The sequence below is a fragment of the Stigmatopora nigra genome, chromosome 14, assembly GCF_051989575.1.
Source record: "Stigmatopora nigra isolate UIUO_SnigA chromosome 14, RoL_Snig_1.1, whole genome shotgun sequence".
NCBI lineage: Eukaryota > Metazoa > Chordata > Actinopteri > Syngnathiformes > Syngnathidae > Stigmatopora > Stigmatopora nigra.
The window spans coordinates 6,972,100-6,986,940 of record NC_135521.1 but is presented as its reverse complement, the minus strand read 5'-3'; the positions used below and the strand labels follow the sequence as shown (position 1 = coordinate 6,986,940).

Here is a 14,841-nt window from a genome sequence, read left to right as displayed (position 1 = left end):
TACTAAGCAATTAGTAGACACAAAGAAAACAGCAGTTTCCAAAAAAGGTCTGGTAAAATCTTTATGAGGCATATTGATGACAAAATAATCATCTTGATCTAAGTCTAAGTGAAACACACAAGACAACAACTGTCCATAGTCATGAAACAGGGCACAGAAGCAGCATCTTTTGGTTTATCAGTCCCTCAGAAGACTTAAGCGTTACATCTGGCTTACTTATTTAATTGGCATGCTGGCTTTGTGCTTACAATATTTATCATCACTCCAAATGGTGAGGGAAACCAAAGGTGTCATATTTCAAATTCGGAGATTTGTGCAGCAACGTGTCTTTTTCAGTCGCAAATGACTTGGGACACCTGGACACTTTAGTCAGTCAAAACATTGGATCAGGTCTTTTTTTTTTGTTCCAGATATAATTTGACCTGGTGTCCCCATTGCATGAAGTCCACAAATTGTCTTTACGACACACACACTTCAGTTGGGAAATAAATGATTATAACATCTGAATATTTTGTCATTTCTACATTTTGTCCATTCATTTGCTTTTTGGTAACCTTTTCCAGTGGTAAATAAAACTTGGAATATGTGTCAAACTGAATGCCCAAATCTTTCCAAATGTTGAGAATTCTTTATTTGTAAAGAGAATAAGTTAAGAAAACAAATATGTTCATGTGACACATTTATTTTGATGTCTACCTGTTTAGAATGCAAATTTCAAAATGTTTGTTTCACTACTTTCTGCACAACTTTGTTGCTCTTTTGTACCTTTGTACATATTAAAGACAAAAAAATATTGCACAAGCTGGATTAAAAAAAAGTACATCAAGGATGTTTGAAATTGTCTAGCCTCGAAGTTAACACGAGGCAAGACAGTGATGTCAATTAAGTGATGTAACACTATGTACTGATTCATTAATTAATGGATTATATTGCCATTCTGTGTTGTGCAATTGAAATTTAGTTCCTAGTTAGAGAACACAAAGTTGCGCCAAATTTAATGAAAGCTCACCAGTCGGACATTTGCATTCAACAAGTTTAGAAATCAAATGCAATTCACATGTAAAGGTTACAGTGCAATATAAGTTCACTGTGAATTTCCATCCAAAAAGCCAGCTTCCCTATCTTGTTTTCCTATTTTAAACGTTTTCTTTACGGACACCCTGTAACCTACTGAGAAACTCCCATCAAATGAATGCGGGTGGTGAAAAGGAATACAATTCAACCACCCCAAGGCCAAAAAACACAAACGGAAGAGTAACCTTGTCATCAAAGACACTCGTCGTGAATTAGTACGAGACTGTAGAAAATAAACGCGAATGGAAGAGTAAAATCGGTCACCAAAAGACTTTCAGTCAAATGCCCCCTACACCAGAGGTGACAATGAGTCATCGGTAGCTCTGCCCGAAGACTATTTACATCTGTAAAGCAGTCCTGATGCAGATTTAAGAGTGACTTGTGTGAGGGAAGAGAAAATAGGAGCAATGTACTGTAAGATGAACCATCCAGGCTTGGTATCGGGGGCAGAAGGATGTCTCCTGGCGTTTTTTTTGTTGTTGTTGCTTTTTGCCGTTACATGTGATCACATGATGTAGACCTTCTCAGCCTGAGAGAAGCTGAAAACTTCTTTGGTTCTGGGGCAAACTACTTTATCGTCTTGGCGGATGGAGAGCAGGGACTGTAAGATGAAAGGAAAAATGAATAACTACACACATTTTTTGAAACCTTGCCGATATAATGGTCTGTTCAAAAGTTAGCATTTGTTGCCAACCCAGGTGGGACGGTATGTTTTGTGGTAGTTAGTAAAAGAGGGAAATTGATATTAACAACAGTAGACGTCCAATTCATTTTAACTCGATAGACGTGATACTCACGTTGTAGCCATACACATATCCGTTGGGCAGCATCATGGGGGGGTTGTTCTCGTTCATGACCTCGCCGGAGATCTTGCACACCAGTCTGGAATTGGCGCAGTGGGCCATGGGCAGAGGCTGTGCCAGCTTGTTTAGGGATTTGCTGCACACTGGGCAGTCGGGGTTCTTGGAGGTGCCGTCCTCCTTGTAGCATTGACTAAAATGGCCGGGTCAAGGGTCACATTTTTGAAGCCCAATGACAACATCAAAATGTATTAGCGTTTAATACAGCTTTTCACTACACCCACATTTTCCACTTAGTCTGATTTCAGCTAAACTCATTGACTGCCATTGAGGGCGATAGACAACATTTTGATTGGAAACATGTGAATGTGAAAGTTGTAATTAACCAAAGAGAAGATATGAGATTAGAATTATGATAATACAAATATTTACATCACCTAATATGTCTTGAGGCAGTAGAGCTATTTTAATTAAACTAGCCAAATATTGCATAGTTCGGCTTGGAGCTATGGCAAAATATTGACTTTGTGCTTGTAATATTACGACATTATTGTTGCACGGATATTTTTTTTTTTTAAACGTGTGGCCCTAATACTTTGTCATACGCTTAAGCATCGGAAGGATACGGTGTCTTGATAGCTGACAGCCCGGCCTGCAGAGTGATGGTGAAGACGGAGTTGTTGCCCAGCTGGTGCAGTCGGTAGTTATCGTACCGGAACTGCTGGATCAGCATCTTCCAACGGGCCGGGTCTAACAGATCCTAAGAGGGCGAGAGGATTCTAATGTGACCCATCAAGCGGCCACGTCAGACTTTGCTCTTGGTGAGAGCGTTACCTTGTACGGAGAGATGTGCGTGTCTGATGGGAAGGCCAACATGCCCATCACCTGCCGGACTTCATCCAACTGTCCTCCCTCTGCTTGGCTGAAATGTTTTCTTGCATGTCTGAAATGAAAAACAAAACAGCATTTATCTTTAATGAACAAACTTACTTCCATTTCATATTGCAAAAGTGAATGGCAGTGTTTTAGTACCTGACGGCGTCCATTCGTTTGTTCTGTCGAATGAGCTCAATGAACTCCTGGATTCTCAAGCTGAACTCCAGACAACTCTGCACAATCAAAAAGGAACATTACCATACTGTGACACCTACTGGTGAAAGACAATAAACAACAACGGTCAGATAATTAAAAAGTACTTTTTTTTAATATATATTCTTATATATTTCACCAAGGCTGGGAAAGATAATGCCTTAATTTGGAATGATTTCACTGTCCAATCAACAGTTTGTTATTCTATAACGCCTTAACTTGAGAGCCACCATAGAAAAAGTTCACTATTCTTTCTGCCTTATCTCAGCCTGATTCTAAGCAGAATCAATTGTGTGCCTCACTACAGATCAGAACCCACCATCACTTCAGAGTCCTGTCCATTAGAGTGGTGGTGGTCCACACATGCAGGCTCACACAGCTGGCTTTCCTCCTATGCAAAGAAGTACTTAGCCACACCTGCAACATCATTTCCCTGTGAAAGGTCGCTTTCTCTTGCTGGTCATACTCTATAGAAGAAGAGAGCCTCTTTATCATCTGAAAATCTCCATCATCTTGTAAGGCTTAGCAACTGGCTTACTGTGTATATGTGTAGAAAGAGACCGACTGGTTATGTTGCGCCTCCATACAAGAATGCTTCTCCTGTTACTAGTGTCACACCAGTACAAGTATCGGTACCAGTACCTGTGCTAAAATGACATCGGTTTCGGGGAGTACTGGCCCTACCTAAGATGGCTGTTAGCTGGTACTCCACTTTTGTTCAGTGCCAATGGCACAGTGATATCCATTACTTTGTATTCAAGTAAGAATGTAATAGATCAATATTAAAATAAAATTATATAATAAAAATAAGTGGTATCAGTACCAGTATTGACTTTATCACACAGCCGTTTGGAGATCCATGTGCAGCTAAAACCATACTTTCAATATAAAATTCCAATTGAAACCTCAACCAAGGCTAAGACCCTTCTTTTAAAGCCTAATGCTTATTTAATAAAACATGACAAGCTAAAAAAAAAACTCAAATTGGATTGGAAACAAACCTAACACAGACGTGACTTCATATCTTCTATCTACCCCAAGACGAACGAGATGACGCTCGCCTTTCTATTCCAAATATGATTCACCCGTCAAACATGATGTCTCAAACATATTGACTTATAAACTATTAATATACATCCCTATCACATAATTGCGGCTGCTATACGATCCAACTCAAACGTTTAACCTACCTTCATTTTGCGAAGGCGGGACTTGTTGTCATGGCACCAGGCTAAGCAAGTGACCGTCTCCTGCCTCTCCAGGGACTCTTCCACCTCTTTGGCCGTGAGGAACATCTCGATGTTGACCAGATCCTAAAAAAAAAAAAAATTCCAACCAACAGTCGATTAAACACGTACGCGAATAAGCGAGCCGCGCTTGAATGACAAAATCTTCCACCTCAATTCCGCTCTGTCTCGCCAGTTTGACGGCCGTGTTATAATAGCCGCAGCGCAGCAGGTGTTCCACCATCATGCGATCCATGCGCTTCTTCTTCCACAAGTTGACCGAGGCAGGCTGGTCGCTGCTGTGTTCCTTTAGGTGCTCTATGCGCCGCTTGCACAACTTGGCACTTTCGTCTTCGGCCTGAATAGACTCCGCAGCCTAAAAAAAAAGTACACAGAAATGAAACAGTGGATTACAAATGAAAGAGAATACACATTGTCTAAATTTGAGTAGAAGCACTATCACGCAGGTGACCTTTCGTTTCAACGCGTTGAGCTTTTCCACCACGCCGTCCAGCAGGGACGCCACAGAGTGCGCCACGGGCAGGCTGCTGAGCGTCTTCTCCAGCTCAGCCACCACCATTGTCACGTGACTGGTCTCTCTGTCGATGTTCTTTTGGGCCGCTCGGAAGCGCTTGTTGAGCGTCTCGTAGGGCACCTGATGGACAACAGCACAGGGACTCTTTTGATCATGGCGGTTCTGAATCACATACTGTATGGATGTATTTGATCAATAATGAGGTGTTTGGTGTTAATGGACGTGTTAATTTTATTTTCTTATAGTTGATGGCTAATGACAAGTATGAATTAACCAATAAGTCAAAATACTGCAGCACAGACATTCTTACATTGAGGAATTAAACAAAACTCCAAATTATTTTTCATATTTGGTGGAGATCACATTTTGGGTCTGTTAGGCCAGACATAAAGTATTCAAGTGTGACCCAAAATTATGAATTCTTATTGTTAAACTTCTCATTATATCTAGATTTACCTGTGGATTTTTATCTTTTAGGAGAAAAAAACCATTCAGAAATTAATAAAATGATATAAATAGTAGATAGTACATGAATAAACACCAAAGAGACCATCTGTTTATGGCCATAGGGTAAAGTTGATCTTTGATTGAATGCATTGCCTGCCATTGACAGCCATATAAGTCCAATCCATTACCACCATAGCGATCATTAATGGTTAGCCTCTCCTAATAAAAAAAGAGAGAGATTAGACATCTTGAGTGGTCAATGGCAGCCCATGAGTTAATCAGTGCCCTAGAAAGGTAAAGGCATGTAGAAGCAATAGTTATTCTGGCATGGCTCCATCCTTATTCCATTTCTCATGATTGTATAACTGCATTCCATTTGATTTAAACCGTGTTCATACCCAAATAAGCACGTTTACAGGCCGTCTATGACAATGCATAAACAATGACAGGCATCCAAACGTAGTTTGCTGGGCGACGCAATTTGCAATGCAAATCAGCAACCGTGACGACACCTTTTCCCTGCAACACGCGTGCAAACGTAAGGCCCCGAGACCCCCCCATTTTCTGCCAATTCTACACCTAAAATGGACCCCGTCATCGCCACCCCCTCTGGACTGCAGCATCCAAGCACAGAGAGAATTAAACCGCTCCCTAACACAATACGTCGAAAACCTGACTTAACGTAATGTAAGGTGGTTCGTGTAATGCTACTCACGAAGAGAGATCTTGACGTGCGTGTTGGGGGCCGGGGTGGGAGGAAGATGATGATGGTGGGGGAGGTAATCCAGACTTGATGTCGCAGTAAGAGAGGAGGAGAAGAGCGGCTGCTTTCATTTCCTCTCGCTGGCCATTTTGTGGGGAACATTGACATACTCCCACTAGCCCTTCTAACCTGAGTTGCCCCACGACACCCCTAGCCCAACACACTCGCGATTCCACCTGATCTCGGCTCGGATTTGTATGCCTCGAACGATCTCGCCAATTAAGTCTGGACAGATGATAGTTGAACTTCCAGCCGATCATTAGAACGGTGCAGCGTGACGCCATTTTACGACAAGAAACACATTCCAACCCGTCGTCCATGTTGAATAAAAGGAGGACGCCATGTTATATTGACATGTCCTTTTGCATCCGCTACTATACAGATATAATAAGGGAAAATATAAACAAGCCATTTAGTCCGAATACCAACAAATGTGCCTATACCCACAGGGAAATCCGATAATTTAATGACTAGGTAAGCTATTTCGGCTACGGTTAGCAACCCTTGTCAGGCTGGGGCTGTCAAAAGTGGCCGGACTGATCATCTCTCCTCTACTCGGCCACGCCGCGACAAGTTCCGATTTTTTTCTCGGTGTCGCACAGTTATTTACCTTCAATGTGGGGTATTCCTGCACTTTAAGTGCCATGGAGAGTTGACAAGCCGTCTCCTGCACCGCCATCTTGGTTTTGTGTGTGTGTGTTTTTTTTAACTGGGGGCTTGTTTGTGTATTTTTTTTCTTTTCGTATTTTTCTTACGCGTCAGCATGGCCTTACTCACTTCTTACTGCCATCTAGAGGAATGGTGGCGACATTGACTTTGAACAAAGACGACGTTTTAACCTTAAAACGTAAACTAAAACGATCCCCCTATAACCAGTAATATAAAATTAAGTTGATCATTGCTAATATTGATGTTATTTCATATGACAAAAAAAATCATCACTGGCCTTATGAAGGGTTAAAGGTCAACGTTGGATATGCAGTCCACTGTCGTGACCATGGTATACATGAAACGAGGGGTTCAAAAAAATCTGTCAATAAATATCATGTTAGGTATGGTGTAAATGAATGACAACAGGGATCTAAGGTACAAAATTATTGAGGATTGAGGCTGTTTTGATCTGGAATGTCACCAATTCCAACCTTTAAAGCTTAGTTTCAGTACTTATACACACACATTGGCGTCAGTGTAAAAGTAACACACAGGAAGGTTGTACAAGGTTTCAACTGGCAACAAGTTTGTCCTGTCTCGCAAGCACTACAAGATTGCGTAACGTGTTTGTTTTATTCTATTTTTTTCAGCTTGAGGCGACAAAAGATGAGCTTTGGCTCGGCCCCTTTTCAACGGGTTCTGACACTGACACACACACGCACACAAACCATCGCTTTCACATTCTTCTTCCTGCCCTCCCTACTGTCACAAAAAGAAAGGGAGGGATTTGCCGTAGCAGAGAGCGAGAAAAACAGGGAGAGGGTAAGGAAGCAAAACGGAAGAGTCGAGAGAGGGAGAGCAAGGGAGGCAGACCTATCACATGTGTATGCGTTGGTGAGCGAGGGAGGGAGGCGAGGACGCCGCCATACTGTATGCCGAGCGGATTCTACATGTGAAAACCATGGGAAGCTCACATCTCCTCAACAAAGGCATGCCTCTAGGTAAATGTGTGTGCGCGTATGTGTGGGGGTGCTGGATGCTCGTGTGTGTCTGAGTTTGCTCGTGTTGCAAATGCTTCCCTTCCCCCTTCTCTTTTCCTCTCCTTTATTTTCCTACACTACTACACAAGAATGCGCGGTGGGGGGTGTGTCATGTGTGTTTCGGCAGCGACATACAGAGAGCTAGCCAGATCAGAAACAGGCACACACACACACAAACACACACACACACACACACACACACACACACACACACAGGTGGCTGGAAAAGACTGTTCTAGAAAAAAAAGGGGAGTGAAGCCAGCGCCAGTACCCGAAGATAAAAGTGTAGCGCGTTATTCCCAAGACCACCACGTACTGGGCCCGCCCCTCGTCTCCCCCAGGGAGGCTTGAGAGTCCAAGGTCATCAGATACAGCATGCATCACTTACGACTCAGGGAGAAGCAATCAATAAATGAAGCATCAAGCTGTGCCGATTGGATTTAGTGGGAAACTGATGATCTGAAGCGCAGTAACTCCGAATCGAAACCCGAACACTGGCTTTAATATCTAACCATGTGTCTAAACCCTACATTAGAACCCGCTAGAAAAGCTGATTTGGAATCCTGTCCCTACTTTGAAATGCCAACCTAGATTTGAAACCTTAAACCAGAATATGAGTTCCATATGAAACCTGTATTCTCTGTTCAGAGCCAAATTTAAAACCTTGTGTCTGGTACACACGTCTCAGGTTACTCTATTTAGTTTAGAATAAAGAGTGAAATATTCCTCTGTCTATCTGTGCAGGCATCAGACCTCCCATAATGAACGGACCCATGCACCCACGGCCTTTGGTGGCTTTATTGGACGGACGTGACTGCACAATTGAGATGCCGGTCCTCAAGGACGTCGCAACCGTGGCTTTCTGCGATGCCCAATCCACCCAAGAGATCCACGAGAAGGTGGGTGACTCTACAAGAGAAACTCGCCTTAGGTTAAAAAAGATTTGTCTTCCCGACAAACTATAAGACGATATTTCGGTGCAACATTTTGTATATAAATAGAGCAACACTATGTTATTGCAAAGCGACGACACTACTTGTTGTGAGGTGTCTTTGCGAAAATGCTTTTCAGGTTATGTCCCAATCTGGGTGACAGCAGGGTGCCCTCACAATGACACAAACAGATGGCGTTCACATTGGCTCGACACGAGTCGCCGCTTTGACATGCTAATTGAAACGTGTCATTGAGAGCCTAGTAACGTTGTCTTCCTCGTCTTTGCATGATTCAGGTACTTAACGAAGCTGTGGGAGCATTGATGTATCACACAATCACTCTGATGAGAGAAGACCTGGAGAAGTTCAAAGCTCTCCGCATCATTGTGCGCATCGGCAGTGGCTATGACAACATTGATATCAAATCTGCAGGCGAACTTGGTCAGTTTCACCACTTTCCCACTTGCCTATATTTTTTGGTTTTTCACTCCTGATAACAATACCATTTTTGATACGACAAAACTAAAAAAGTGGCTTTGAATGCTCACCATTTAATGCCATTGAAGGCACAAGACATTCAATTCATATTGACAGCAACCTGTTCGTTCCGTCGTCAAACAACGGTTACGTTTATGTGGACATATTCATTCAGATTTAAAAGCTTGGAATACAATGTTTCACGTACAAACCATTGAGTCTTCTGATCTGATCAATTAAGGTTATTCTAATTGCCACTAATGTGAAGCTGGCCTCGTGTCTTTAAAATCATCACAGGCAAATACAAATAAACGTATCCAATGACATTTTTTTAAAATGATATATCGATTCTTGGCGAGAACATATGAATAACCTCCTGGGATACAAAGTATTCTGATATATCATCATATAAATGTATTGTCATACGCCATATAATTTATAATAGCATTTTGTTCAGGGGTTATACAAAAGACGGATTTTTTAAAAGTATGATGCTAAAATGTTCCTGTCCTCCACCCTACAGGAATCGCTGTGTGCAACATGCCAGCCGCCTCAGTGGAAGAGACGGCTGACTCAACCCTCTGTCACATCCTCACCTTGTACCGCCGCACCACTTGGCTACATCAGGTTTGTGCTTCTAGATTTGAAGAAGTGCTAGGGTCTTTGCTCCAATATTCACACATCGATCGCTATGCCCTGCACAGGCTCTTCGTGAGGGAACGCGGGTCCAAAGCGTTGAGCAAATTCGAGAGGTGGCTTCAGGAGCGGCACAGATTCGTGGGGAGACTCTGGGACTCATTGGACTAGGTCAGTGGAAGTGGCTTTTATACGTAATAAATGTTATTGAAGATCCCAATTGCTGAAATGCAAACTAAGCATTTCAAGTCTTACAAATAACAGCTCCAATCTTTCGTATTTGTAAACAAAACTACTTAATTGGGACTTGGAATTGCAGTGTGTATTTTTCTGTGAATGCAGGCCGGGTGGGCCAAGCCGTGGCTCTTCGCGCTAAGGCGTTTGGATTCAACGTCATTTTCTATGATCCCTATTTGTCGGATGGCGTGGAGAGATCCCTGGGCCTTCAAAGGGTTACCACGCTACAGGTAAACAACAGACTGATGCAGTTGTAAAAAAGATTGAGCGCCTATGTCTGTTTATCTTGCACAGGACCTGCTCTTCCACTCTGACTGCGTCTCGCTACATTGCAGCCTGAACGAACACAACCACCACCTCATCAACGACTTCACCATAAAGCAGGTGCTTGACCGCGACTCGGTAAGATTCAAATCGAGTTTGAATAAAAATGGGAGCGGGCACGGTGTGTGTTATTCAGATGCGGCAGGGGGCCTTCCTGGTCAATACTGCGAGAGGGGGTCTAGTGGATGAGAAGGCTTTAGCCCAGGCCCTGAAAGAAGGGAGAATACGCGGCGCCGGCCTCGACGTGCATGAAACAGAACCTTTCAGGTAACTTTGGCTTGAATTGCTCTTCATGGTTATTTAGATGGTACTTTATGGCAATTGTGAGGAAATTGATAACACTAAGCAATTGCATTGTATATATGTATATATGTGTGTATGTGTGTATGTATATATGTTTATTTGTGTGTATGTGTGCATGTATATATGTATATATGTGTGTATGTGTGTATGTGTGCATGTATATATGTATATATGTGTGTATGTGTGTATGTGTGCATGTATATATGTGTGTATGTGTGTATGTGTGCATGTATATATGTATATATGTGTGTATGTATGTGTATATATGTATATATGTGTGTATGTATGTGTATGTATGTATATATATATATATATATATATATATATATATATATATATATATATATATATATATATATATATATATATATATATGTATATATATATATATATATATATATATATATATATATATATATATATATATATATATATATATATATATATATATATATATATATATATATATATATATATATATATATATATATATATATATATATATATATATATATATATATATATATATATATATATATATATATATATATATCTTGATATTTAGTAGGGCTATGAAAAGTATCGCAATAAATAGTGGTCATTGAGCTTCAATATGTTGCTCTCACAACTGCTTTTAGTCCTTTCCCACTGTTTATGATCATAGTTTCAGTCAGGGTCCATTGAAGGATGCCCCCAACCTCATCTGCACCCCCCACGCTGCCTGGTACAGCGAACAGGCGTCGCTGGAGATGCGAGAAGAGGCGGCCAGAGAGATCCGAAGAGCCATCACAGGTCAGAACTATATGATCTTTTAGTATCATCTTTGGAACTCCATCTCAAGAAAGGTCTGCCCGTGTTAAGGTCGCATTCCAGACAGTCTGAAAAACTGTGTCAACAAGGAGTTCTTGAGTCAGAACAACCACTGGACAGGAGTTGAACAGGCTAACGTACACCCAGAACTCAACGGAGCCTACAGGTATGACTGTCCTCAGCAAGGTAGATATTTAAAAAATGTTATATTGTACACAGTATTAACCGAGACTACACAATATTGGAATCAGGGGCAAAAACCAAAATGCTGTAAGGGCAGTGTTAACCAAAATCCTCTTTTGCCTCCAGGTACCCTCCACCAGGGGTGGTGAGCATGACCTCCGGTGGCCTTCCGCCACTGGTGGAGGGCATAGTGCCCAGCGCAGTGCCTGTTGCACATCCCCTACCGCCAGCCGTGGTGCACCCACCACACACTCCATCACCAGGACAAAATGCGGTCAAGCCACCAGAGAGCGACAGAGAACAGCATTCAAACGAGCAGCTTTAGTCAAGAAGAGAAAAAAAAGCCACAGCAAAGAAAGTCCACTACTGACTCCAAAATGTACATGACATCGGCATTCGCTCATTCATTGAAACTCCAAAGCGAGGCAAGAAGATGACAACGATTGTCAGGAAAGGCAAACAAAGAGGTTGGATGCTCATTTGTTTTGAGAATATCAAAAAAAATATTTGTGCGTTCCCACAAGTTCCCTACATTCTCATTTTTTTTCCTGTCATGACCTGGATGTAGCAAAAATATATATAGTAGGTTATGGAATGAATGGAAGTGTACTGTTTTTAGAGCAGTGTTTTCCAACCGTTAAAGTGTCTTGCCACATATTTTACATGGAAAAAACCTCCTGGTTGAGAAAATTGTGCAGGGGCGAAGTAGAGAAATCAATCCGCGTGTTCCTCCAAGACCACTGGGAAGGAGGGCAGGTGTGGTTCAAATCCCGGTTCGGAATCATTTTTCCCTTATATAGAAACAACCTTGTGTAGTCAAGACTTTCCAATAATGCCAAGGTAAAGTGTGGCTACTTCATGTCAGGTGAGTGAACCTCTCTACACCATGAACAGGCCACACTTGAGTTTGTCATTATTGGAAAGTCTTGACTACACATGGTTATTTTATTTAAGGGAAAATGACTCCACACCACTGTTAGGCCAATCTCCAAAAGTGTCATGTCAAATATGTTGCTGGCATATAGACAGAAAAAAAACAAAGCATCAATTGTACTAAATAATTAATTTAGGTGACATTTGAGGTTGAAAATCACTGTTTTAAAACTGCAGTTGAAAAGATGTCGAAGAAAAACTCGGCCCAATTGCTGTAGTTAAGAATTTGACTGAATTTTCCTTAACAATCCACAAGTTGGCAGACAGATGTAGCTTTTAGTGCAAACCATCTCAGGAACTTGAGTTTCCGCACTCGTTCTACTATTGACTTCATTTCTTACCGTTTTGTGCTTCTTTTGACCGTTCTTGAGAAACACTCGCCTTGATTTCAAACTTGACTAACTTTGCCTGTTTGCTTGTATTTTGTACAGAGCATGCAATTTCCAAGAGATTAACAGTTGTATTGAGGGGGTGAAATGGTACGCTTGGCATTGAGATTATTTAAATAACCTTATTGGGAAAACATGGAGATGAACTTCTACGTTCACACTGCAGGTCAATTGGAATTTTCTCAAGATTGAACAACATTAATATAATATAAAAGGATAACTGTTATGCTCATAAGGGTCAACGAAATATCGGCTGGTCAATGTATCGGGCCGATATTTAGACCTTTGCCAAGATTGGTCGATATATATACATAGACGAGGAATTAAGCACAAGGTTTACTTTCATCAAAAATCAAACAAATCATCTACTTTGTACTTTCTTTCCTTACTCGGAAGCCTTTTTTTTACAAAGCACCAGAGCAAATAGCACAGCGCCCCCTTTAACATTCCAAGATAGGTCTTTACTAAGTGTACCGTTTTGCCACCCCCGTGCTTTAAGTGTTTATGTGTGTACATACTGTGGTGGTGTTTTCTGCCTGCCTGTGTCAGTGTGATTTACTTTGTGTCTTTGTTCATAAAGAAGCGCCGGGTTCCTGAAGTCACTGTCACCGAGGCCGCGTTCCCAATTGGCGGGCCAGACGGAATCATTTGCTCAAGCGTCAATCTAAAAAAGCAACAAAACAAGTATAAGCACACCCTAAGACTTGCACCAAAATTTTGAAAATACACAATCCTATTCTTGCTTTGTTCTGGTAGTTAAACACACTCAAAAACTACTCATATTGTACCAACATGGCTCTGAAGAAACCCTTGAATTATTTTGAATACTCAAGCACGAAAACTAGTGTCCTTTGGCGATGTTAAATTTGAGTTAATCCATTTAAATGTCTAACAAAAATTGGAGCAAAAAAGACTAAGAAAATTTAGGGCCAAACTTTGAACCACCAGAAAATGTATTTACATGGTGAAGACAGATTGGCAGCAAAAAGAAAAAGAAATAATCCCTTGAATATCTGTTTGTCTCAGTGGCAGTGCTTTCAGGGTCCCATTCCAAACCCAGTGTTTTCTGGGGTAAGCAGTTCACTGTTTGCTACATGTTGTCTTTAAAGTTGAGGTAGCAAGCATAGCCAATAGGGATGGACATCATTTCACATCGATGTTATCCCTGAGCTAAGGGCCAAAATCCCAAACGTGTACGTTCTAAGGCCTTGGGAATTCGCCGAGGAACTCCCGTGAACGACACGTTCTTCTCAAGATGCCTGTCACCCAATGCCTGGTTTAACGGCAACCTTCACAGAAAATATTCTTCATTTACAAAGAATATGAGGACATTGAAATCCCATTCCTGGTAGTGAAATCCAGTCCACTGTTGCCTACCTGTTTGTCTTCTTTATGGTTAGCTAAGTAGTAGGCGTAGCAATATACATTAATATAAATATATATTCTATATTCTACATTAAATATATTTTTTGTTCGAAAGGATATGTTTGTGACTGTATGCATTTGTATGAATTATTTTAAAAGGAAATAAATCTGGAAGAGGATGGGGTTTGATTGGTTACTGATAATGGTTGTTTGACAATATATTGATGATGGAAAAAAGAATGAAAATATTAATAATTTACATTAAAAAAATAATAAAAATTAAGAAAACATATATATATATATATATATATATATATATATATATATATATATATATATATATATATATATATATATATATATATATATATATATATATATATATATATATATATATATATATATATATATATATATATATATATATATATATATATATATATATATATATATATATATATATATATATATATATATATATATATATATATACACATGTAGAGGATAATCGGTACAATAAATGAATGAATATATGTATTTAAAGAACTGTGTCAATGACATTATCATGCTTTTTTTTCTTTAATACTTGGAGATGGTAGAATGATTTCCTGACCCATTTAGCGTTAT

General features: G+C 40.5%; 2 protein-coding genes across 6 annotated transcripts; one reads left to right on the top strand and one right to left on the bottom strand.

The window, feature by feature from the left end:
• Positions 1-35: 35 nt before the first annotated feature.
• On the bottom strand, positions 36-6,673 carry maea (macrophage erythroblast attacher, E3 ubiquitin ligase). Of its 4 annotated transcripts, none has more exons than XM_077732600.1 (10): positions 6,545-6,673; positions 4,662-4,844; positions 4,362-4,565; positions 4,154-4,276; positions 3,283-3,354; positions 2,907-2,983; positions 2,709-2,817; positions 2,501-2,634; positions 1,872-2,067; positions 36-1,675 (listed from the first exon to the last, which is right to left on the bottom strand). In XM_077732600.1, the coding sequence occupies exons 1-10, from the start codon at positions 6,611-6,613 to the stop codon at positions 1,580-1,582; spliced, it is 1,263 nt and encodes a 420-aa protein (XP_077588726.1). In that variant the 5' UTR covers positions 6,614-6,673; the 3' UTR covers positions 36-1,579. The 4 variants fall into 4 exon arrangements, with proteins under 4 accessions (XP_077588726.1, XP_077588724.1, XP_077588727.1 ...); XM_077732598.1 differs by lacking the exon at positions 6,545-6,673 and adding an exon at positions 5,887-6,163; XM_077732601.1 differs by lacking the exon at positions 3,283-3,354 and having other exon boundaries at positions 6,545-6,648.
• Positions 6,674-7,244: 571 nt separating this feature from the next.
• LOC144207564 (C-terminal-binding protein 1) lies at positions 7,245-13,590 on the top strand. 2 transcript variants are annotated; one of them, XM_077733100.1, is made up of 11 exons: positions 7,245-7,586; positions 8,370-8,524; positions 8,854-8,998; positions 9,558-9,661; positions 9,739-9,841; positions 10,013-10,137; positions 10,202-10,291; positions 10,368-10,498; positions 11,205-11,326; positions 11,396-11,510; positions 11,654-13,590. In XM_077733100.1, the coding sequence occupies exons 1-11, from the start codon at positions 7,547-7,549 to the stop codon at positions 11,850-11,852; spliced, it is 1,329 nt and encodes a 442-aa protein (XP_077589226.1). In that variant the 5' UTR covers positions 7,245-7,546; the 3' UTR covers positions 11,853-13,590. The 2 variants fall into 2 exon arrangements, with proteins under 2 accessions (XP_077589226.1, XP_077589225.1); XM_077733099.1 differs by having other exon boundaries at positions 7,247-7,586; positions 11,199-11,326.
• Positions 13,591-14,841: the final 1,251 nt, after the last annotated feature.